General features: G+C 49.1%; 3 protein-coding genes across 3 annotated transcripts in view; all 3 read left to right on the top strand.

Moving 5' to 3' along the window:
* The window catches only part of LOC129857114 (ictacalcin-like), a 2,639-nt gene extending 524 nt beyond the window's left edge, over window positions 1–2,115 (top strand). The window contains exons 2-3 of the mRNA XM_055925053.1: window positions 1,274–1,416; window positions 1,673–2,115. Coding sequence (XP_055781028.1) covers window positions 1,279–1,416; window positions 1,673–1,813 — 279 coding nt within the window. The 5' untranslated portion in view covers window positions 1,274–1,278 and the 3' untranslated portion in view covers window positions 1,814–2,115. The remainder of the gene's footprint in view (window positions 1–1,273; window positions 1,417–1,672) is intronic.
* Window positions 2,116–7,278: 5,163 nt separating this feature from the next.
* LOC129857112 (protein phosphatase 1 regulatory subunit 35-like) lies at window positions 7,279–10,023 on the top strand. The gene is made up of 6 exons (XM_055925051.1): window positions 7,279–7,444; window positions 7,921–8,171; window positions 8,322–8,442; window positions 8,683–8,907; window positions 9,382–9,515; window positions 9,700–10,023. The coding sequence occupies exons 2-6, from the start codon at window positions 7,968–7,970 to the stop codon at window positions 9,868–9,870; spliced, it is 855 nt and encodes a 284-aa protein (XP_055781026.1). The 5' UTR covers window positions 7,279–7,444; window positions 7,921–7,967; the 3' UTR covers window positions 9,871–10,023.
* A 1,308-nt stretch (window positions 10,024–11,331) lies between these two features.
* LOC129857113 (growth hormone secretagogue receptor type 1-like) lies at window positions 11,332–14,128 on the top strand. Its single transcript, XM_055925052.1, has 3 exons — window positions 11,332–12,675; window positions 12,859–13,321; window positions 13,492–14,128. Exons 1-3 carry the CDS (start codon window positions 12,361–12,363, stop codon window positions 13,770–13,772), a joined length of 1,059 nt encoding a protein of 352 aa, XP_055781027.1. The 5' UTR covers window positions 11,332–12,360; the 3' UTR covers window positions 13,773–14,128.
* Window positions 14,129–25,867: the final 11,739 nt, after the last annotated feature.

The raw sequence follows: 25,867 nt of genomic DNA, 5'->3' as shown, positions 1-25,867 counted from the left end.
GAACACTACCTCTTTCTATCCTCCACCCCCCCTCTCTCTCGCTCTCTGTTTCCTTCACTCTGTCCTTACCATAAACTCTCTCTCCCCTCGTTTTGACCATTCTGTGAGTAGAGTGTGTTTCTAGTTATCAGATGGGCAGTCAGAGGGGTGGTACGAAGGTGTGTCTGGTTGGCTGCCTGCCAGTCCTGGGGCAGCTGACAGTGACTCAGAGAGAGATGAGTGGAGTCCACCACAGTGACTCAGAGAGAGATCAGTGGTCCACCACTGGGATTGTTCCTTACAACTATAATGTTGTGCTTACCATGTTCGTACTGTATGGTTGCTTCAGCGTCCTAATTTGACCGCACTTACTGCAAGTCACACTGGGGAGGAGGGTCAGCTAAATGAGGGATTTACATTACAGACGCTTCCTTAAACTCAGAAGCTTCACACCACCTTGATTACGGGTAGGCAGAGAAAGAGAGAAGAGAGAGAGCAACCTCCCTACATAGTGGCAAGAAATGTGAAGAGACACACCTTAAACAAACTAGATAGAAAGAGGGTGGAGACAGGTGAGGGGTGGGGGAGGTGAGGGGTGGGGGAGGTGCTGGGATTTCTATGTTATTGATTGACATAAATTACCAACGAGCCTTTCTTCCTGCCCACCAATTTCCTCCCATCTGTCTTTTTGTCTGTCCCTCTCTCTCTATCGCTCTCTCTATATATACTTTCTCTCTTTCTCTCCTTAAAATCCCCCAGAGTTAATGAGAGAGACATGCAAGGGCGTTGGCTAGAGCCATGCCTGTTTGTGTTTAAACAACTCAGCCCCCTCTTCTCTTCCTTTCTCCCCTCCATATCCGCCTCTCTCTCTCTCTTTCTCTCTCCGCCTCTCTCCCTATGTCTCTATCTCTAACCTCTCTCTGCCTCTCTCCCTCTCTAATTGCCTCTGTTGCGTTGCTCTCCATCTCTCCTCCCCCTCTCTTTCTCTTCCTTCCTTTGTGGTAGAGATGTAGAACCTCTTTGCAGTAGTGGGGCGTGGTGTGTGTGTAGTAAAGTCCTTGATTCGTGTGCAACAACCGTTAATACTCTTTAAAGCCTCTATTCAACCTGAACCTTATGTTAAAACACGATTAAACCAGTGCCAACATGACTTCATTTTCCAGACATATGGAACGTATGACGTATGGAATGGTAACCTCGATGTAAGATAAAAATAGATTTGAATTGATAATACCGTAAAATAATAACCTAAATTTGTACCACCATTCTCTCTCTCTCTCTCTCTCTCTCGTAGTCACCATGTCACAGGTCCAGCAGTCTATGGCATTGCTCATCTCAGCCTTCCACAAGTACTCTGGCAAGGAGGGCGACAAGACGACCCTGAGCAAGGGAGAACTCAAAGATCTGCTCAACGCAGAGCTTGGAGATGTCATGGGGGTGAGTGGATCCTAGGAACAGTTCAGTTCAATCATGCTTTAACAGCAGCACGACCAAATACAATACTGCTAAAGACAGACACTACTGAAATATTGAATTGCTTGGAACATCACAAACACATGACCCGCCTCATCCAATAGAATCAATTCATTTCTCACACCTTTATAAACAAATAACAACTGTATGGATTCTAGTTTTAACTGCTGAAATCAAAGTCTCACCCATTACCTCTCTCTCTCTCTGATCATTATAACAGAAAAACACTGACCAGGCAAAAGTTGACAAGATCTTCAAAGATCTGGACGCAAACGCAGATGGCAGTGTGGACTTCCAGGAGTACGTCACACTGGTGGCCTGCCTCACCATGATGTGCAATGAGTTCTTCACCAAGAAGTGAAACAGCTCCCCCTGCCCACTCTCCACAGAACAGCAGCTCTTGCTCCATGAGTGAATTCATGATAAGATTAGCAAGATCCTCAATGCAGGTTCAGAGAGTCAGAGATGCAGGTTTACACACATACACAGAAAAAGGGTTGGGTTGGTTATACACACCACACATAGACAGACAGGTGAAGGACACAGACACTGACCTGAACACATGCAGACATATAGACTACAATCTCATGAGATGGAGAGGAAGCTCTTTGGTTTGTTTAAGGTGAAAAATGAAATAAACTATTTTAATATGTTTGGAAGAAAGCTGACTTATCATTTGTGCAGGTGTGTGTGTGTTTGTGCATGTGTGATTGGCTGTGTATGTCCTAAATGTGATACAGCAAGCAACATGATTCAAACATTAACCTTTGTATTCAGAAATAATACAATTAGTTGATTATGTCAACGTAAACTAAACATGCAATGAGATTAGAGGTTATGAGGCATAAACTATATTTGACTACTTAATTACGTCACAATACTGTTATCTACTCCAGAGCCAGTAAGAATACAGGAAGTCAACTGTTACTGTGAAGGTCCAATAGAGCCACATATAGAACCATCTCCAAGATGAAGCCTCCTACCCAGCAACATGAAACAACAAAGATAATATCCAAATAATGATACTGTATCGCAGGTCTCCATAGAGAACTTATTGGACAATACTGAAGATGAAAATTAAGATTAGCCGTGGTCCAGCAATCGCCTAGTCTTAGATTAAATCTAAAACAAGGCTGTGCAAGGAAGTTTGTACATGTCTATCACCAGATGATCATCGCCGCGGGTCAGAGCAGGAAGGTAGGGGGAAGCAACAGTGGCTACATTAAAGTAGTGTGTAAAGTAGCACGCAGTAGAAGGAAAGGTTGTTCAGGTGTCAGGAAGAGGTGTCCTGAGAGTGTGTTTCAAGCTTCTCAGAGTAGGGGTGCTGATATAGGATCAGTTTAGCCTTTTTAGATCAATATGAATGATACTACTAGGACAGAGAGGGACCTGATCCTAGATCAGCACTCCTCCTCAGAGGCATGGTACATACAACCCCTGGTCACGCAGCCACTCGGTTGAATCTAACACATCTCTATGATGCATTAGTCTTGATCAGGGTTGGGGTCAAATCCACTGACATTCTAGTCTGAACTGAACTCTTATAGAGAACTTCCATGTCAAATTCAACTGATGAGAACTAAAATTGACTGACACAACTCTGGTGTCAATAAAAATAACATTTAGGCCTACAGTAATCCAGGGTACTTGATATGTGAGTGTGAGACTAGAAGGTGGATGTTGTTGTGCTCCAGCCCAGTGCAGGGGGAAGGTGGTAGGGTGGCAGCCCAGTGCAGGGGGAAGGTGGTAGGGTGGCAGCCCAGTGCAGGGGGAAGGTGGTAGGGTGGCAGCCCAGTGCAGGGGGAAGGTGGTAGGGTGGCAGCCCAGTGCAGGGGGAAGGTGGTAGGGTGGCAGCCCAGTGCAGGGGGAAGGTGGTAGGGTGGCAGCCCAGTGCAGGGGGAAGGTGGTAGGGTGGCAGCCCAGTGCAGGGGGAAGGTGGTAGGGTGGCAGCCCAGTGCAGGGGGAAGGTGGTAGGGTGGCAGCCCAGTGCAGGGGGAAGGTGGTAGGGTGGCAGCCCAGTGCAGGGGGAAGGTGGTAGGGTGGCAGCCCAGTGCAGGGGGAAGGTGGTAGGGTGGCAGCCCAGTGCAGGGGGAAGGTGGTAGGGTGGCAGCCCAGTGCAGGGGGAAGGTGGTAGGGTGGCAGCCCAGTGCTGGGGGAAGGTGGTAGGGTGGCAGCCCAGTGCAGGGGGAAGGTGGTAGGGTGGCAGCCCAGTGCAGGGGGAAGGTGGTAGGGTGGCAGCCCAGTGCAGGGGGAAGGTGGTAGGGTGGCAGCCCAGTGCAGGGGGAAGGTGGTAGGGTGGCAGCCCAGTGCAGGGGGAAGGTGGTAGGGTGGCAGCCCAGTGCAGGGGGAAGGTGGTAGGGTGGCAGCCCAGTGCAGGGGGAAGGTGGTAGGGTGGCAGCCCAGTGCAGGGGGAAGGTGGTAGGGTGGCAGCCCAGTGCAGGGGGAAGGTGGTAGGGTGGCAGCCCAGTGCAGGGGGCCGGAGCAGAGGAGACCGACAGAGCAGAGTGAGGCCAGGAAAGAGTGAGGCTGTTCTGAGCTGAGCTCTTGGCTGTTCTCTCAACCATCAAGGTTTCGGCCAGAACATCTAAGCAGAACCACCAGTGGGTTCTCATTACTGTTTGTGTGTGTTCACTATAGAGAGTAAGTTGATTGAGAACACATTGTAATTTATATGGCACCGATTCCTTGTAGGCCTTCACCAGTTCTTGTGATGATTGAAAAGACAAGGAACATTCAGGGCCATTCACCATCAGGCCATAGGAGCTTGTGTTGGGATTCAATATTCTTCCCAATCAACAACATACACAGATAGATTGGCTAAACACATACGTCTGAGACATGTGACCATCAGTTTTATTAATTTATTAATGTGGTCTGTCCAGAGGAAGGAGGACATAGGCAGTGGACATATTTTCATGGAGGTCAATACTTGTCGTACTGGGAAACTAATTAGCATACACTCAGTGGCAGTGGGCAGGCAAAGAATGCCACAAACTTTGCCATTGGCTGAGGCAGTGAGTAGGCGGAGGTTGGAATGAGAGGGTTCCTGTAAGAGCCTATCAGAGTGCCAGACAGTGGGGTGTGTGTGGGGGAGAAGTAGAACAGTCTCTCATCATATGAGAGCCCAAAGACACACACACACACATGCTCCTCACCATGGAAACGCTTCTCACCTCTGGGTCGTCGTGGAGACACTCCTCACCTGGACAGTAGACTCCTCCCTGCATAAACCGGAAATATATAGTTTAGCCAATCAGACACCTGGCGGCTGGATGGAATAAGGAAGTAATCTGCATAGGCTAATCCTAATCCACAGACAAAGGCAATTATAATTCGAGATCTTCTCGGCAGGCTGGGCTTGACTGGCTGGGTCTGTGGGATTGATTCACCAAAGACTGGAGGATACCCAAAATGTATTTCTCCAATAGGATTCCCAGATCACGCTTGTGACAGCACGCACATGGATCTAATCTTCCTCTCTCCCATTGACCTCAATACAACCACATGGTGATCTGTTCAACTACCCATGCTCTGTAGTTGTTCATGGAAGTAATTGTTGGTTGTGCCTCTAAGTTTAAACCGTCTCTGACTCTCTACCCACTACAGGCAGTGACCGGCTTTTGCACAGAAGGCTGTAGTGAATGGAGGTGGATGGAAGCGCCTTTGATGTGGTTTAGATAATCTATTGTTTGCTTTTGGCTGTCTGGTGACAAGGAGGCTATTTTTGGTCAGTCATGTTCGGCAGTGTGAAGAAAATCATCTCTCTGTTTGAGACTCAACGGCAGCCTCGCCCCCTCTCTCTACCTTCTTCCCTCCCTCCATCTCTACCTCCTTCCCTCCCTCCATCTCTCTCTCCATCTCTACCTCCTTCCCTCCCTCCATCTCTCTCTCCATCTCTACCTCCTTCCCTCCCTCCATCTCTCTCTCCATCTCTTCCTCCTTCCCTCCCTCCATCTCTTTCTTCATCTCTTCCCCTATCCCTCCCTTCCTCCCTATGCCCTCTCAGGTCCATTAAAAAATCTCCCCAGTCCCCCTTAAAGAGACACTCCTTTCCTTCTGCCTCCCTCTCCGGCTGCCCTTCCTCCCTCTACCCCCAGACCAAACCCAGACCCCCCCTTACCCCCCCACCTGTCCATCAACCACTACAACTTCCTGCTAGATGGAGAGTAGGAGAAGAAGGCAGGGAGAGAGTGAGTGATACGGGTTGGGGTCATGGAGGGCTGAGAGGTCGTGGGGGGGTCAGGGTTAGGGACTCATGGCCGAGCGGATGGCCATGATGAGGAACCAAACATCTGTCACCATGGAGATTCCACAACAATTTAGGACCGCAACTAAACCTCAACAACAGACCACTACTCAACCCCAACCCCAGACCACTACTCAACCCCAACATCACCAGCAGACCTCTATTCAACCCCAGACCACTACTCAACCCCAACCTCAACCCCAGCAGACCACTATTCAACCCCAGACCACTACTCAACCCCAACCTCAACCGCAGACCACTATTCAATCCCAGACCACTACTCAACCTGAACATCAACCGCAGACCACTACTAAACTCCAGACCACTACTCAACCCCAGACCACTACTCAACCCCAACCGCAGACCTCTACTCAACCCCAGACCACTACTCAACCCAAACATCAACCCCAGACTACTTCTAAGTCTGAACCTCAACCCCAGACCCAGACCGCTACTCAACCCCAACCTCAACACCAGACCGTAGCCCCGCTCCCATCCTGGTCGCTGTGTCTGAAGGGTACACCTTCTGTCCGGAACGCTGAGGCAGCCTTCCTGTCCCTGCTGCTCTTCTGCCACAGGTAACCATGGAAATGGCCTGGCCATTTGTTGTCGGGAAGTGACTGTGTTCAGGAATAGACATCAATGTGAACCATGTGCACTAAGACACAATCTCCTTTGTTGTTGTTGCAGTGGCTCCAGTAGCAGTAAGATTGCAATTGACAACAAGATTGAGCAAGCCATGGTAGGACAGTGTGTTTATGGTTATAGTGTCTGTAATGTGTTGTATTGAAGGACTTGGTGAAGATTCATCTGTTGCTGAAAGAATTGTGACATATATTTGATGATATGCTATAATGACATGTTGTATATTGCTGTAGGACTTGGTGAAGAGCCACCTGATGCTGGCTGTGAGAGAGGAGGAGGAGCTACTGAGGAAGCGGATCAACCAGCTGTCAGAGAGGAACGCCCAGCTGGAGAGAGAGAACTACATACTGAGAGCACTGAGAGACAGACAGAGACACTAACGCACTCATCCACGCACACACCCACGTACACACTCACACAAAGAGAAGCTAACAGTATTAGTACATGCCTTTCATTTTCTATTTAAATGAGTGTTTTGAATAATCCTGTAAAATGTGTATTTATATTTAACCTTTATGTACCCAGGCGAGTCAAGAACAAATTCTTATTTACAATGACAGCCTGGTTATGATGATGATGATGATGATGTCTCGTGTAATGATGATGCTGTAGTTATGAAGAGGCCTGGTTCCCAGTCTCTATAACGTTCCACTTCTTAGCCTATTCCATGTCGTGTGCCAATGGCAGTTAATGAGTGGAATGTTAGCTAAACGGAGACTGGTAACCAGGCTAATGAAGAGGGGTTCTGAAAGAGAAAGTGTGAAATGTGCATATTCTGTTGTTCTGCAAAAAAAAATATGAGTCAAATAAATAACTGTTACTAAAGAAGAGTTTGACTTGTGCCGTAGAGTCCACCACTTACACAATCACACACAATGTAACATGCACGCCAAGGGGCGCCATTGTATAATTTCCTACTAACGAAGAAACCGGAAGTGTGATTGTTTCGTTCTGTAGAAGGTGTTATGGCGGCGCCAGTGGAGGGAATTTCAAAAGTGAGCAGATCCTGCTAAATAGAGTCAATCTATCCTCATGTATTAACAGTGAAAACTACAAGAAACGCGTGGGCTCAGCTGTCATTCGGGGCGCTTCCCCATAACAGTAAGCGGAGAATAAACGACATGATTGAATTTGCATAGCTTTAGTTACCGTTAGCTAGCTAATTAGCCAAACAAACCCTATAACGTTAGCTGGCTAGTAGTACAACAAGTAAAGTTAGCTGGCTAACTGACTGGTGAACTTTCTAGCATGTCTGCTGTCGTCGTTAGCCAGCTAGCTGGCTGTGTGCTGAAAGCTCCCACTGTGAATGGAATCTAGCTAGAGATCTAACGTTAGCTAGATAACGTCATATCTGGTTGGAAGTGTAAAGTTAACGTTATTCAACCTACACTACAGATCCAGCAATGGCAAGGGACTGGGTTGGGCATAGGACTCAAAATATGTTAAGTTTGCTCCATCGGAAAGCTTAGGTTAAGGGGTGTTAAGGTTAGGCAAAGTGATAATGTAACTGCCATTCAGAACCATACAAAATATTCTGGTCGTTGACTGCCTTTGCCTTGTATCTTACCTAACATCAGTAACAGAGCCATCACCCAAAGATAAAGACCCAGACTAGTGACCTAAGATGACCAGAGTAGGTCCCCTGCAGCAGCATCCTCTAGCAGGGTGCAGTGACCCAGACATCCGGCTGGTCCCCCTGCCTGCCCCGGTACCCCTGGTCCCCGCTAGCCTCCTGCGGTGCCCGGAACTGGACCTGTCTCTCCCCCTCAGCCCAGACCCGCCACGGCCCAACCCGGCTAGCTTGCTGAGAGGACGCAGCCACCGGCAGGTCAGTCTGACACATACACACACACTGACAGACAGTCACAGATGGTGCTTTTCTCAGTTGTCAAGACAGCTGTAGAAATGATGAGAGATCTGTGTGTGTCGGTCTGTGTTTTTGGAGCGACATCACTGAAGTGTGTGCCCCTGACTACAGGTGCGATTTGCCTCCAAAGAGCCTGTGGTTGTCACGGTGATAGCAGAGCCTAGCAAAGACCCTCCACCTTGGCATTGCCCTGGACACTCCAGCAGTTACTCAAAGGGGAAAAGACTCCATGGTAACTAACCCTCCTGGTCTGGAGTCTGATGTACTCATGTTCCCCTGCACAGGAGTTGCATGCATCAACCAATGGTTGTGTGCCACGTCATCGACTGTGCCGTCGCACCAGATTGCTATAACATGTGATGTGGTTAGGCTGATACGTAAAATACCTATCCCGGTGTTATAAGATCTGGCATGAGTCAGCAATGTCTGAGCAGAGGACTGGTCAATATCTCTTCCTGTATTCTTCCCATAGGTGGAGATCTGCGTTGGAGGGCAAGGTCAGCAACCAACGAGGAGGCTCCCTGTGAGGAGAGGGGTGGCAGCCTCCCTGAAGGGGCGGAGTTAAATACTACTCTGGCTCTGAGGTCTGAGCTAGATAACGTGGCAGGGGCAGAGTTTAACTCCCAGAAGGCCGTGCAGGAGCAACTACAGAAGTCAGACAGAACCAAGAACAGCATCAGCGCTCGGGCTACAGAGGGTAGCACACAGAAACACACACACACAGAAACACACACATGCAGACATAAACACACACACACATGCAGACATAAACACACACATGCAGACATAAACACACACATGCACACACAGAAACATACACATGCAGACATAAACACACACACACACATGCAGACACACACACATGCAGACATACACACATGCAGACATAAACACACACATGCAGACATAAACACACACAGAAACATACACATGCAGACATAAACAAACACAGAAACATACACATGCAGACATAAACACACACACACACATGCAGACACACACACATGCAGACACACACACATGCAGACATAAACACACACATGCAAACATAAACACACACACACACAGAGAAACATACACATGCAGACATAAACACACACAGAAACATACACATGCAAACATAAACACACACCACACACGAACTGAGTGTATGTCCTGTCTTTGTCTATAGGGGTGAACGTCCCTCCATCCCAGCACCTCTACAGGGCATTGGTCAGTGTGAATGTGGAGGAGGAGGAGCTCATCAGCCAGGCTCTACGTGACAGGCTTCAGCTGGTCTCGCCCACATGCAGCCATGGCAACAAGGCAGGTCCCCCTCACTGACCCCATCAGATTACATTTATGTATGTGTGTGTGTGTGTGTGTGTGTGTGTGTGTGTGTGTGTGTGTGTGTGTGTGTGAGTAAAGTAATATGTAAATAAAGGTGTGTGTAGAGCGAAAACACTCATGACCTGCAACTACTAACTGTATTTGTAATCCGTGTGAGCAGAAAGAGGACAGTCCTGACCTGCAGGTTTTCTTCAGGGGGGATCTGCTGAGAGAGAAGCCCCTCCTACCAAGGGAGGAGATTACCATACCACGCCCCCAGCCCATCCCACGCCCCGCAGACACAACCTTCGACCTCTATCACAGACACACATGCTGGGAGGCTGGACCCTGACACACACACACTTACTCTGAACCTCTAGACTGAAAGCCCTGTCCCAAAACTTAAGAAAAACATGATCCCTTCTTTCCCTCCCTACCTCTGTCATTCTCAGATATAAATATTGTATTTTAAACTAATTTAAGATATTAAAGGAATGAACCAGTATCATGTTGATGAGCGATCTTTACTGCTTGCGTGTGTGCTTGAGCCTTCGTTTGTGCTTGCTTGCATGCGTGTATGAGTTGTGGGTGAGGGAGGAGGTAGTGGTGGTAGAGGGATGAAGAGGTGGGGGAGAGATTGTCCAGGGATCGAAGATGGCTGCGAGGTGAGTACACAGCTTCAATTCACACAGGGAAATGTTTACTTACCAGCCCTAACCAACAATGCCATTTTTAAGTAAAAAATAGGTATTAGGTGAACAATAGATAAGTAAGGACAACAGTAAAAAACAACAGTAAAAAGACAGTGAAATAACAGTAGCGAGGCTATAAACAGTAGCGAGACTATATACAGTAGCGAGGCTATAACTCATGCATGTAATGTTAACTGACTGATATTCTATGTATAAGATCTCCTAAACCTGTGTTAACCTCAGACCTTATTTCCTGTGTTTATCACAAAATGCTATTCTTTCCCCATTTCCCATCTCTAACCAGAGGTTAGAGTGTGTTTATTATGTAGTGTTGGTGTGTGTAACACATTGGTGTAACGGAGTTTTGTGTTGGTGTGTGATTGCTAACATCGAGCAAGTCCTTTCCCTACCACAGGATAGACATGTTTGTGTTTCAGTGGTGGGAACAATTCTGTAATTTTGTGAAAATGGTACTCCATCTCCCAAATTAACTCAATTGAAATGGAATTGAGCCCAAATCACCTATATATGTTGTTTTATATCTCCTAGATGTGTTTTATATCTCCTAGATGTGTTGTGTTTTATATCTCCTAGATGTGTTTTATATCTCCTAGATGTGTTTTATATCTCCTAGATGTGTTTTATATCTCCTAGATGTGTTTTATATCTCCTAGATGTGTTTTATATCTCCTAGATGTGTTGTTTTATATCTCCTAGATGTGTTGTTTTATATCTCCTAGATGTGTTGTTTTATATCTCCTAGATGTGTTTTATATCTCCTAGATGTGTTTTATATCTCCTAGATGTGTTTTATATCCTAGATGTGTTTTATATCTCCTAGATGTGTTTTATATCTCCTAGATGTGTTTTATATCTCCTAGATGTGTTGTGTTTTATATCCTAGATGTGTTTTATATCTCCTAGATGTGTTGTGTTTTATATCTCCTAGATGTGTTTTATATCTCCTAGATGTGTTTTATATCTCCTAGATGTGTTTGTGTTTTATATCCTAGATGTGTTTTATATCTCCTAGATGTGTTTTATATCTCCTAGATGTGTTGTGTTTTATATCCTAGATGTGTTTTATATCTCCTAGATGTGTTGTGTTTTATATCTCCTAGATGTGTTGTGTTTTATATCTCCTAGATGTGTTTTATATCTCCTAGATGTGTTTTATATCTCCTAGATGTGTTTTATATCTCCTAGATGTGTTTGTGTTTTATATCCTAGATGTGTTTTATATCTCCTAGATGTGTTGTTTTATATCTCCTAGATGTGTTTGTGTTTTATATCTCCTAGATGTGTTGTGTTTTATATCTCCTAGATGTGTTGTGTTTTATATCTCCTAGATGTGTTGTGTTTTATATCTCCTAGATGTGAGGTGTTTTATATCTCCTAGATGTGAGGTGTTTTATATCTCCTAGATGTGAGGTGTTTTATATCTCCTAGATGTGAGGTGTTTTATATCTCCTAGATGTGAGGTGTTTTATATCTCCTAGATGTGAGGTGTTTTATATCTCCTAGATGTGAGGTGTTTTATATCTCCTAGATGTGAGGTGTTTTATATCTCCTAGATGTGTTGTGTTTTATATCTCCTAGATGTGTTGTGTTTTATATCTCCTAGATGTGTTTTATATCTCCTAGATGTGTTTTATATCTCCTAGATGTGTTTTATATCTCCTAGATGTGTTTTATATCTCCTAGATGTGTTTGTGTTTTATATCTCCTAGATGTGTGGTGTTTTATATCTCCTAGATGTGTTGTGTTTTATATCTCCTAGATGTGAGGTGTTTTATATCTCCTAGATGTGTTTGTGTTTTATATCTCCTAGATGTGAGGTGTTTTATATCTCCTAGATGTGTTTGTGTTTTATATCTCCTAGATGTGTGGTGTTTTATATCTCCTAGATGTGAGGTGTTTTATATCTCCTAGATGTGTTGTGTTTTATATCTCCTAGATGTGTGGTTCAGGACCATCTCCCGTTAGAATCCATCAGCCTACGTCACCCTTTGCTGTAACCTGGGTGATATAGACCATCCACACTTCCTCTCTCTCACACGCACACAGGCACGCTTGTACCATCTCAGCTCATCTCTCTCTCTCTCACACACACACCCCAGTCTCTGAGACCCGGGCATCTCTCTCTGACCATGGACGTGTCAGCGCTGGGCAGTGGGAGCAGCTGTTCAGAGGATTGTGTGGTAGGGTCTGGCTGTCTGGAGGACTGTGGGAACCAGAGTGACTGGACTGACTGGGAATGGGAGGACTTCAGTGGGGCTGAGCTGGTGTGTGTGACAGCCGTGTGTGTGCTGCTGCTTGCCCTGGGCATCACAGGAAATATGTTAACCATCCTGGTAGTTTGGCTCCGGCCACACCTGAGAAGCACCACGTACCTCTACCTGAGTAGTATGGCCGTCTCCGACCTCCTCATACTGCTTCTGATGCCTTTAGATCTGCACTACAAGGTAAGGGGGAGTCTCTTGCTAGCTATGGAGGTTCTCTCCCTGGGTGTTAGATAGCTGATACTGCGTGTGTGTGATTTCTGTTTCTCTCTCCCTGGCTGTGGAGGTTCTGGCCCTGGGGGTTAGACGATATAGTGTCTGAGCGGGTTGTGCGTGTGTAACCTATCTGTGTGTCCGTCCCTCTAGCTGTGGAGGTTCCGGCCCTGGGATCTGGGTGATACAGTGTGTAAACTGAGTGTGTTCGTCAGTGAGAGTTGTACCTACTCCTCCATCCTCCACATCACCGCCCTTTCTCTGGAGCGCTACCTCGCTGTCTGTCGACCACTCACAGCCAAGACCCTGGTCACACGGACCCGCGTCCGCACTCTCATTGGCTGCCTGTGGGTTGTGGCCCTGATCAGCGCCGGGCCGGTGTTTGCTATGGTAGGGGTAGAGGAGCTGGGGGGAGGTGGGGAGAGCGAGTGTCGCTGTACGGACTACGCCGTCTCCTCAGGCCTGCTGGGGGCCATGATGTGGCTCTCCAACCTCTACTTCCTGGTGCCGCTGGGCATTCTGGGAGTTGTGTATGGCCTGATTGGCAGGAAGCTATGGCTCCGCCCACAACGCAGCAGCCGAGACCGCGCCCAGCGACACACCATCAAGATGCTAGGTGAGGCTGTGAGAGAGTTTCTGTATTTTAAAGTTACTTTGATTTACTGGTTTTAGCCTCAGCAATACTACAGCTAAGCAGCTATTGTGAACCAACTTATCACACATACAGTAATAATGAGTTGTAATTTCAACTCTCTGTCGCTCCATCCCATATTCTCCTCTCTCTAGGGATGATCGTGCTGGCGTTTGTTCTGTGTTGGCTGCCATTCCACGTTGGTCGGACGTTGTTCTCTGTGACTCTGGGCTCCAGCGCTGATATGTACTACATCTCTCAGTACTTTAACCTCGTCTCCTTTGTGTTGTTCTACCTCAGTGCTGCTGTCAACCCTATCCTCTACAACACCATGTCAGCACGCTACCGCCACGCTGTCCGCAGCCTGCTGCGCTCACACACCCCCCGCTCCCGCCACCCCCCACTCACGCCACAACACTCTACCACCACCCTGTAACACACACACACCACGCTCCCGCCACCCCCGACTCACGCCACAACACTCTACCACCACCCTGTAACACACACACACCACGCTCCCGCCACCCCCCACTCACACCACAACACTCTACCACCACCCTGTAACACACACACACACCACGCTCCCGCCACCCCCCACTCACGCCACAACACTCTACCACCATCCTGTAACACACACACACCACGCTCCCGCCACCCCCCACTCACGCCACAACACTCTACCACCACCCTGTAACACACACACACCCCGCTCCCGCCACCCCCCACAACACTCTACCACCACCCTGTAACTCACACCCCCCCCGCTCCCGCCACCCCCCACTCACGCCACAACACTCTACCACCACTCTGTAACACACACCCCCTGCTCCCGCCACCCCCCACAACACTCTACCACCACCCTGTAACTCACACATCCCCTGCTCCCGCCACCCCCCACAACACTCTACCACCACCCTGTAACTCACACATCCCCTGCTCCCGCCACCCCCCACAACACTCTACCACCACCCTGTAACTCACACACCCCCCGCTCCCGCCACCCCCCACAACACTCTACCACCACCCTGTAACTCACACCCCCCCCGCTCCCACCACCCCCGACTCACGCCACAACACTCTACCACCACCCTGTAACTCACACACCCCCCGCTCCCACGACTCACGCCACAACACTCTACCACCACCCTGTAACTCACGGACACACACACACACACACAGAGAAAACCTTGGAGATGGATGGAGGAATAAGACTTTGTTTAGAGGCACATTGTCTTTAGTGAGACATTGTCAGATTTATTGTCTAATATTTGATTAATATATATTTACCATTTTGATGACTGTTGGTTCTAAACCCCTGAAGGTGTGTGTGTTCTCAGTGATGTGTAATAAACTGTAATTCCAGCCTTTTGTCTTTGTGGTACTTTAGCTCTGGTGTGTTACTTTAGCTCTGGTGTGTGTGTATGTGTGTGTGTGTCACCATGGTGACTGGTGAGGGTAAGAATGGCCCCTGGGGAGTATTGGCGGGTTGGGAGATTGATTAGAGGGGGTTACTGGGATTATTGGTTAATGTGAGGGAGGGGGGGATGTAAGGTGTGTGTGTAGCAGTAGGAGGTTGCAGCCTTTGAGTTGACAGCGTGCTCAGAGTTCCACTCTGTCTCATCACAGACTGACTGATTTAGCAGACTTGACACCTGCAAGCCCACCCACCCCACTCTCTCACACTCACACCTCCTGGGAAGCTCTTGGGAGCCCCCCATTCTAGGAAATCAGTGGCATCAATTAACAAGGGAGACAAGGACACCAGTGGCTACTGCAAACCTCCAGGCTCAGATCTGAATATCACAGCAAAGTAAAAAAAAAAAAAAAAAAGGCCCTTTTTTTCACATCACAGTACAACATATTCAGTCCTCTACTGTGCATTTGAGTATTTTGTATTGATGTACATTTTTGAATTTGTGTTACATCTAATCTCAATAAAACATTTGACTGATAATAAACCCTACACTCTTAATTCACTTTCTTTCATGACAGACTCACTCAACCTGTCATGATGGAGAGAGAGAATGAAAGAGAAAGAATCTGAAATGTGTCTTTATATTGTGTGTATCTTGGGCTCTGTGTTTCAGAGTAGAGTTCCTGTTCAGCCCATCCATCCCCCTCTACCTGCCTAGCACCATCATGGCACACTTGTCTTCTAGCCTCTGTTCTTCCTGCCTCCATCCTACTATACCTCTCAGGAGGAGAGCTGATAGATGTGGTATCAGAACCAATGGAACTTGACCCAAACAATGGAAAAACATTGTCCCCCAGTAAAATTAGTTGACATTTAGGCTATTGTTTATATGTGTATTTTACACTATGTTGTGGTAAAAATCGGAACATAATACTTGTATGGATGTCAACCCCAACACATATCATCGTCACCAATAGTCTGCATTGCAGTTAAAAAGCAACTTTGACGACCACCACTGTCTTTCTGTGCTAACTATACTACCAGTTTATAACCCTAACCCTTTCATATGCCAACTATACTAACAGTTTATATAACCCTTTCATATGCTGACTATACTACCAGCTTATAACCCTAACCCTTTCATATGCTAACTATACTAACAGTTTATAACCCTAACCCTAACCCTTTCATATGCTAACTATACTACCAGTTTATAACCCTAACCCGTTCATATGCTAACTATACTACCAGTTTATATAACCCTTTCATATGCTAACTATACTACCAGTTTATGACCCTAACCCTTTCATATGCTAACTATACTACCAGTTTATAACCCTAACCCGTTCATATGCTAACTATACTACCAGTTTATGACCCTAACCCTTTCATATGCTAACTATACTACCAGCTTATAACCCTAACCCGTTCATATGCTAACTATACTACCAGTTTATAACCCTAACCCTTTCATATGCTAACTATACTACCAGTTTATAACCCTAACCCTTTCATATGCTAACTATACTACCAGTTTATAACCCTAACCCTTTCGTATGCTAACTATACTACCAGTTTATAAACCTAACCCTTTCATATGCTAACTATACTACCAGTTTATAACCCTAACCCTTTCATATGCTAACTATACTACCAGTTTATAACCTTAACCCTTTCATATGCTAATATACTACCAGCTTATAACCCTAACCCTTTCATATGCTAATATACTACCAGCTTATAACCCTAACCCTTCTGTATGCTAACTAAACTACCAGTTTATAACCCTAACCCTTTCATATGCTAACTATACTAGCAGCTTCTAACCCTAACCCTTTCATATGCTAATATACTACCAGCTTATGACCCTAACCCTTTCATATGCTAACTATACTACCAGTTTATAACCCTAACCCTTCTGTATGCTAACTATACTACCAGCTTCTAACCCTAACCCTTTCGTATGCTAACTATACTACCCGTTTATAACCCTAACCCTTCCGTATGCTAACTATACTAGCAGCTTCTAACTGTCACGTTCTGACCATAGTTCTTTTGTATTTTCTTTGTTTTAGTGTGGTCAGGGCGTGAGTTGGGTGGGTATTATCTATGTTTTCTGTTTCTATGTGGGGTTTCTTGTTTGGCCTGATATGGTTCTCAATCAGAGGCAGCTGTTAGTCATTGTCTCTGATTGGGAACCATATTTAGGTAGCCTGTGTTCTATTGTGTTTTGTGGGTGGTTGTTTTCAGTCTTTGTGTGTCTGCACCAGATAGAACTGTTTCGGTTTTCACTTTTGTTGTTTTGTAATTTGTAGTGTTCAGTTTTTTTATTATTATTAAATTTAGATGAACGCTAACCACGCTGCGCTTTGGTCCTCTCCTTCTTCCACCGACGAAAGCCGTTACAATAACCCTAACCCTAACCCTTCCGTATGCTAACTATACTAGCAGCTTATAACCCTAACCCTTTCATATGCTAACTATACTAGCAGCTTATAACCCTAACCCTTTCATATGCTAACTATACTAGCAGCTTATAACCCTAACCCTTTCATATGCTAACTATACTAGCAGCTTATAACCCTAACCCTTCCGTATGCGAACTATACTAGCAGTTTATAACCCTAACCCTTCCGTATGCTAACTATACTACCAGCTTATACGAAAGGTGGAATTTAAGTCACTTTTCTAAACCTGAAAAGGAACAATTTCTAAATGTTATGCAGCGAAAACAACCAAATACATCCAAATTGGACATTAGTAAACCTGTTGAGGGCCTGTTACAGTACATCAATCATGACCAGTGGCGACCCATCATTCAGGGCAGGTGGGGCTATAATTGAGTTAATAAAGCCGCATACAAACAGGTAGCTCCAAAATGCAGGTGTTTCAGCCTAGCTCAGTCCTTTCTGTAGTGGTGCGGCAGGCCAGCAGAAAATAGGAGCATTGCACCGTGATTGGCTCAGCATTGCACAGTGATTGGCTCAGTGTTCTGTCACTCATGGGGATACTGTCACCAGCCTTTAGTAAAGGTAGACATCAATAATGTGAGCCCTTTGGGTGCTGCATAGAGTTACATTAGAAGTGCCCTTCCAAGAAGGCTCACGGTCATTGGCCACAGAAATTACGTCAAATGACGTTATACTAGCTTTGATTGGACTTATCATGTCAACATCTTACTTTCACAATCTTAGCTTGCAGTCATCATCATGAATCAAGTCTACTGGCAAATGCTTTTTAATCCTTGTCATATGAAGAGAAAATATAGATAAAATGTATCGGTGCTCATCGACCATTGGACATAAACATTACACAACAATTTGGAGATCGCAAATTCAACAATGAGTGGTTTGGAAGGAATCGGTGACAGTGGCTAACTGCAAGCATTGCAACTGGGAAGTCGGGAATAATACATTTTGAACGGTCATTCAACTCGGGAATTGTAAATCCAGCATCTTTCTCTTTGATGACAAAATTTGCCCACGAAGGACCGGTGCGCCACTTTCCTGTTCAAGCACATCACAACAACGTTAGTCCAAAAATGTCTTATGCTGCTTCATAAATTATGTAAGATGCCAGAGAGATATGTATACTGTAGCTAAGAAAGTAATACTAGTATACATAAGTGTATGTTGTGTAGTAAGCTGTTAGTAGCCCATGTGCCTTACCTTAATAATTTGGTCTATTTTCACCAACGCGGTATTGTGAACACATCGTTCGTGGCCGGTGTGTGCTTGTTTGCAAACTTTTTGTGTATAGCTTGACAGTGCTCCTGAAAGTAGTACAATGTAGGAACAGCACATGTTCTGAATTCTGTTTCTGTACATTTCAAAAGGGCTGAACAAATAGGTATATTGACCACGTCCGTACTAGCTCGCTCATTAATGTCTTAATCGTAGTTACGGATTGCCTTATCCGCTTGTTGTCCCCTTATGCCATAGTTTGTACTGTACATCTCAATTGTCAGTAGAGACCACGTCTGTTTAAGCAAGTCAGCAATATCAGTTATGTTTTTTTTAAGGCAGTAAATGAGGGGGATAGATCCCAATGAGAACACACACCTACACACATTCACACACATGTCTTGCCATACATCAATAATTACTGGAGTGACCACCCTCTTAGAATCTTACCTGTGAAGGCCCCTGTAACCTTGGAACTTCACAGCTACGTTTCAAGTGTTAATGTCACATGCTCAAGTACAGTGAAATTACTAACTTACAAACTCAAAACCCAACAATGCAATAATCAATAACAATGTAATACTAGAAAAAACACATGAGAAATAACACAATAAATTAGTAAGCATATTATATACAAGGTCAGTTCTAATGCCATATTTGAAATGTGCAGGTATACTGGAGTGATGGAGGTAGATATGTATAGGTGTAAGGTGACTAGGCAACAAGATATAACATAAACAGAGTAGCAACAGCTTGTATGTGAGTGGGTGTGGGGGTGTGTAGAGTCAGTATAAATGTATGTGCATATTATGTGTGAGTGAGCAGATGATGGAGTGAGTGAGTGAGTGAGTGAATGTGTGTTGGAGTGACAGTGTGTGTGTTTGTATGGCCCTGTGAGTGTGCATAGAGACAGTGCAAAAATAAACGCTCAATAAAGATACAAGGTTAACTCAGATAGTCCATGTAGCTATTTTGTTATCTTTTTATCAGTCGTTTTTCCTTGGGGATAGAAGCTGTTCAGGAGCCTGTTGGTGTCAGACTTGATGCATCGGTACCTCTTGCAGTGCGGAAGGAGAGAGAATAGTCTATGGCTTCGCAGGGTGGAGTCTTTAATGATTTTCCAGGCCTTCCTTCCACACCTGATATAGATGTCCTGGATGGCAGGAAGCTCGGCCCCAGTAATGTACTCGGCTGTCCGCTCCACCCACTGTTGCGGTGCTATTGCCATACTAGGCAGTGATGCAGCCAGTCAAGATGCTATCAATGGTACAGCAGTAGAACTCTTTAAGGATTTGAGGGCCCATGCAAAACTTTTTTAACCTCCTGAGGGGGGAAGAGGCACCTCGCACCTTCATGACTGTGCGTGTGTGTTTGGACCATTTTAAGTCTAGTGATTAGGACACCGAGAAACCTGAAGCTCTTGACCTGCTTCACTGCAGCCCCGTCGATGTGGATAGGGGCTTCACTGCAGCCCTGTCGATGTGGATAGGGGCTTCACTGCAGCCCCGTCGATGTGGATAGGGGCTTCACTACAGCCCCGTCGATGTGGATAGGGGCTTCACTACAGCCCTGTCGATGTGGATAGGGGCTTCACTACAGCCCCGTCGATGTGGATAGGTGCTCAAATGCAGACCTGTCGATGTGGATAGGGGCTCCACTGCAGCCCCGTCGATGTGGATATGCGCTCCACTGCAGTCCGTCGATGTGGATAGGTGCTCAAATGCAGACCTGTCGATGTGGATAGGTGCTCCACTGCAGCCCCGTCGATGTGGATAGGTGCTCCACTGCAGACCCGTCGATGTGGATAGGGGCTCCACTGCAGCCCTGTCGATGTGGATAGGTGCTCCACTGCAGTCCGTCGATGTGGATAGGTGCTCAAATGCAGACCTGTCGATGTTGATAGGTGCTCCACTGCAGACCCGTCGATGTGGATAGGTGCTCCACTGCAGCCCCGTCGATGTGGATAGGTGCTCCACTGCAGACCCGTCGATGTGGATAGGTGCTCCACTGCAGCCCCGTCGATGTGGATAGGCGCTCCACTGCAGTCCGTCGATGTGGATAGGTGCTCCACTGCAGCCCCGTCGATGTGGATAGGGGCTCCACTGCAGCCCCGTCGATGTGGATAGGGGCTCCACTGCAGCCCCGTCGATGTGGATAGGTGCTCCACTGCAGTCCGTCGATGTGGATAGGTGCTCCACTGCAGACCCGTCGATGTGGATAGGTGCTCCACTGCAGCCCCGTTGATGTGGATAGGGGCTCCACTGCAGCCCCGTCGATGTGGATAGGGGCTCCACTGCAGTCCGTCGATGTGGATAGGCGCTCCACTGCAGTCCGTCGATGTGGATAGGTGCTCAAATGCAGACCTGTCGATGTGGATAGGTGCTCCACTGCAGCCCCGTTGATGTGGATAGGTGCTCCACTGCAAACCCGTCGATGATAGGGGCTCCACTGCAGACCCGTCGATGTGGATAGGGGCTCCACTGCAGCCCCGTCGATGTGGATAGGGGCTCCACTGCAGACCCGTCGATGTGGATAGGTGCTCCACTGCAGACCTGTCGATGTGGATAGGCGCTCCACTGCAGTCCGTCGATGTGGATAGGTGCTTCACTGCAGACCCGTCGATGTGGATAGGGGCTCCACTGCAGACCCGTCGATGTGGATAGGGGCTCCACTGCAGACCCGTCGATGTGGATAGGGGCTCCACTGCAGACCCGTCGATGTGGATAGGGGCTCCACTGCAAACCCGTCGATGATAGGGGCTCCACTGCAGACCCGTCGATGTGGATAGGCGCTCCACTGCAGTCCGTCGATGTGGATAGGGGCTTCACTGCAGACCCGTCGATGTGGATAGGCGCTCCACTGCAGACCCGTCGATGTGGATACCACTGCAGACCCGTCGATGTGGATAGGGGCTCCACTGCAGACCCGTCGATGTGGATAGGGGCTCCACTGCAGACCCGTCGATGATAGGGGCTCCACTGCAGACCCGTCGATGTGGATAGGCGCTCCACTGCAAACCCGTCGATGATAGGGGCTCCACTGCAGACCCGTCGATGTGGATAGGCGCTCCACTGCAGTCCGTCGATGTGGATAGGGGCTTCACTGCAGACCCGTCGATGTGGATAGGCGCTCCACTGCAGACCCGTCGATGTGGATACCACTGCAGACCCGTCGATGTGGATAGGGGCTCCACTGCAGACCCGTCGATGTGGATAGGGGCTCCACTGCAGACCCGTCGATGTGGATAGGCGCTCCACTGCAGAACTGTCGATGTGGATAGGTGCTCCACTGCAAACCCGTCGATGATAGGGGCTCCACTGCAGACCCGTCGATGTGGATACCACTGCAGACCCGTCGATGTGGATAGGGGCTTCACTGCAGACCTGTCGATGTGGATAGGTGCTCCACTGCAAACCCGTCGATGATAGGAGCTCCACTGCAGACCCGTCGATGTGGATACCACTGCAGACCCGTCGATGTGGATAGGGGCTCCACTGCAGAACCGTCGATGTGGATACCACTGCAGACCCGTCGATGTGGATAGGGGCTTCACTGCAGACCCGTCGATGTGGATAGGTGCTCCACTGCAGACCCGTCGATGTGGATAGGGGCTCCACTGCAGCCCCGTCGATGTGGATAGGGGCTCCACTGCAGCCCCGTCGATGTGGATAGGCGCTCCACTGCAGACCCGTCGATGTGGATAGGCGCTCCTCTGCAGACCCGTCGATGTGGATAGGCGCTCCACTGCAGCCCCGTCGATGTGGATAGGGGCTCCACTGCAGCCCCGTCGATGTGGATAGGGGCTCCACTGCAGACCCGTCGATGTGGATAGGGGCTCCACTGCAGCCCCGTTGATGTGGATAGGTGCTCCACTGCAGCCCCGTCGATGTGGATAGGGGCTCCACTGCAGACCCGTCGATGTGGATAGGGGCTCCACTGCAGCCCCGTCGATGTGGATAGGCGCTCCATTGCAGTCCGTCGATGTGGATAGGTGCTCAAATGCAGACCTGTCGATGTGGATAGGTGCTCCACTGCAGCCCCGTCGATGTGGATAGGTGCTCCACTGCAGACCCGTCGATGTGGATAGGGGCTCCACTGCAGCCCCGTCGATGTGGATAGGCGCTCCAGTGCAGTCCGTCGATGTGGATAGGTGCTCACATGCAGACCCGTCGATGTGGATAGGCGCTGCACTGCAGACCCGTCGATGTGGATAGGTGCTCCACTGCAGCCCCGTCGATGTGGATAGGCGCTTCACTGCAGTCCGTCGATGTGGATAGGTGCTCCACTGCAGCCCCGTCGATGTGGATAGGGGCTCCACTGCAGCCCCGTCGATGTGGATAGGGGCTCCACTGCAGCCCCGTCGATGTGGATAGGTGCTCCACTGCAGTCCGTCGATGTGGATAGGTGCTCCACTGCAGACCCGTCGATGTGGATAGGTGCTCCACTGCAGCCCCGTCGATGTGGATAGGGGCTCCACTGCAGCCCCGTCGATGTGGATAGGGGCTCCACTGCAGTCCGTCGATGTGGATAGGCGCTCCACTGCAGTCCGTCGATGTGGATAGGTGCTCAAATGCAGACCTGTCGATGTGGATAGGTGCTCCACTGCAGCCCCGTTGATGTGGATAGGTGCTCCACTGCAAACCCGTCGATGATAGGGGCTCCACTGCAGACCCGTCGATGTGAATAGGTGCTCCACTGCAGACCTGTCGATGTGGATAGGTGCTTCACTGCAAACCCGTCGATGATAGTGGCTCCACTGCAGACCCGTCGATGTGGATAGGGGCTCCACTGCAGCCCCGTCGATGTGGATAGGGGCTCCACTGCAAACCCTTCGATGTGGATAGGTGCTCCACTGCAGACCTGTCGATGTGGATAGGCGCTCCACTGCAGTCCGTCGATGTGGATAGGTGCTTCACTGCAGTCCGTCGATGTGGATAGGGGCTTCACTGCAGACCCGTCGATGTGGATAGGCGCTCCACTGCAGACCCGTCGATGTGGATACCACTGCAGACCCGTCGATGTGGATAGGGGCTCCACTGCAGACCCGTCGATGTGGATAGGGGCTTCACTGCAGACCCGTCGATGTGGATAGGCGCTCCACTGCAGACCTGTCGATGTGGATAGGCGCTCCACTGCAGACCTGTCGATGTGGATAGGTGCTCCACTGCAAACCCGTCGATGATAGGGGCTCCACTGCAGACCCGTCGATGTGGATACCACTGCAGACCCGTCGATGTGGATAGGGGCTCCACTGCAGACCCGTCGATGTGGATAGGGGCTTCACTGCAGACCTGTCGATGTGGATAGGTGCTCCACTGCAAACCCGTCGATGATAGGGGCTCCACTGCAGACCCGTCGATGTGGATACCACTGCAGACCCGTCGATGTGGATAGGGGCTCCACTGCAGACCCGTCGATGTGGATACCACTGCAGACCCGTCGATGTGGATAGGGGCTTCACTGCAGACCCGTCGATGTGGATAGGTGCTCCACTGCAGACCCGTCGATGTGGATAGGGGCTCCACTGCAGCCCCGTCGATGTGGATAGGGGCTTCACTACAGCCCTGTCGATTTGGATAGGGGCTTCACTACAGCCCCGTCGATGTGGATAGGGGCTTCACTGCAGCCCTGTCGATGTGGATAGGGGCTTCACTGCAGACCCGTCGATGTGGATAGGTGCTCAAATGCAGACCTGTCGATGTGGATAGGGGCTCCACTGCAGCCCCGTCGATGTGGATAGGCGCCCCACTGCAGTCCGTCGATGTGGATAGGTGCTCAAATGCAGACCTGTCGATGTGGATAGGTGCTCCACTGCAGCCCCGTCGATGTGGATAGGTGCTCCACTGCAGACCCGTCGATGTGGATAGGGGCTCCACTGCAGCCCCGTCGATGTGGATAGGCGCTCCACTGCAGTCCGTCGATGTGGATAGGTGCTCCACTGCAGCCCCGTCGATGTGGATAGGGGCTCCACTGCAGCCCCGTCGATGTGGATAGGGGCTCCACTGCAGTCCGTCGATGTGGATAGGCGCTCCACTGCAGTCCGTCGATGTGGATAGGTGCTCCACTGCAGCCCCGTCGATGTGGCTAGGGGCTCCACTGCAGCCCCGTCGATGTGGATAGGGGCTCCACTGCAGACCCGTCGATGTGGATAGGGGCTCCACTGCAGCCCCGTCGATGTGGATATGCGCTCCACTGCAGTCCGTCGATGTGGATAGGTGCTAAAATGCAGACCTGTCGATGTGGATAGGTGCTCCACTGCAGCCCCGTCGATGTGGATAGGTGCTCCACTGCAGACCCGTCGATGTGGATAGGGGCTCCACTGCAGCCCCGTCGATGTGGATAGGCGCTCCACTGCAGTCCGTCGATGTGGATAGGTGCTCAAATGCAGACCTGTCGATGTGGATAGGTGCTCCACTGCAGACCCGTCGATGTGGATAGGTGCTCCACTGCAGCCCCGTCGATGTAGATAGGCGCTCCACTGCAGTCCGTCGATGTGGATAGGTGCTCCACTGCAGCCCCGTCGATGTGGCTAGGGGCTCCACTGCAGCCCCGTCGATGTGGATAGGGGCTCCACTGCAGCCCCGTCGATGTGGATAGGTGCTCCACTGCAGTCCGTCGATGTGGATAGGCGCTCCACTGCAGTCCGTCGATGTGGATAGGTGCTCAAATGCAGACCTGTCGATGTGGATAGGTGCTCCACTGCAGCCCCGTCGATGTGGATAGGTGCTCCACTGCAGACCCGTCGATGTGGATAGGGGCTCCACTGCAGCCCCGTCGATGTGGATAGGCGCTCCACTGCAGTCCGTCGATGTGGATAGGTGCTCACATGCAGACCCGTCGATGTGGATAGGTGCTGCACTGCAGACCCGTCGATGTGGATAGGTGCTCCACTGCAGCCCCGTCGATGTGGATAGGCGCTCCACTGCAGTCCGTCGATGTGGATAGGTGCTCCACTGCAGCCCCGTCGATGTGGATAGGGGCTCCACTGCAGCCCCGTCGATGTGGATAGGGGCTCCACTGCAGCCCCGTCGATGTGGATAGGTGCTCCACTGCAGTCCGTCGATGTGGATAGGTGCTCCACTGCAGACCCGTCGATGTGGATAGGTGCTACACTGCAGCCCCGTCGATGTGGATAGGGGCTCCACTGCAGCCCCGTCGATGTGGATAGGGGCTCCACTGCAGTCCGTCGATGTGGATAGGCGCTCCACTGCAGTCCGTCAATGTGGATAGGTGCTCAAATGCAGACCTGTCGATGTGGATAGGTGCTCCACTGCAGCCCCGTTGATGTGGATAGGTGCTCCACTGCAAACCCGTCGATGATAGGGGCTCCACTGCAGACCCGTCGATGTGAATAGGTGCTCCACTGCAGACCTGTCGATGTGGATAGGTGCTTCACTGCAAACCCGTCGATGATAGGGGCTCCACTGCAGACCC

Source organism: Salvelinus fontinalis, chromosome 6, assembly GCF_029448725.1.
Source record: "Salvelinus fontinalis isolate EN_2023a chromosome 6, ASM2944872v1, whole genome shotgun sequence".
NCBI lineage: Eukaryota > Metazoa > Chordata > Actinopteri > Salmoniformes > Salmonidae > Salvelinus > Salvelinus fontinalis.
Note: the sequence above shows the minus strand (reverse complement) of the source record. Positions and strands in the feature narration are given on the sequence as shown.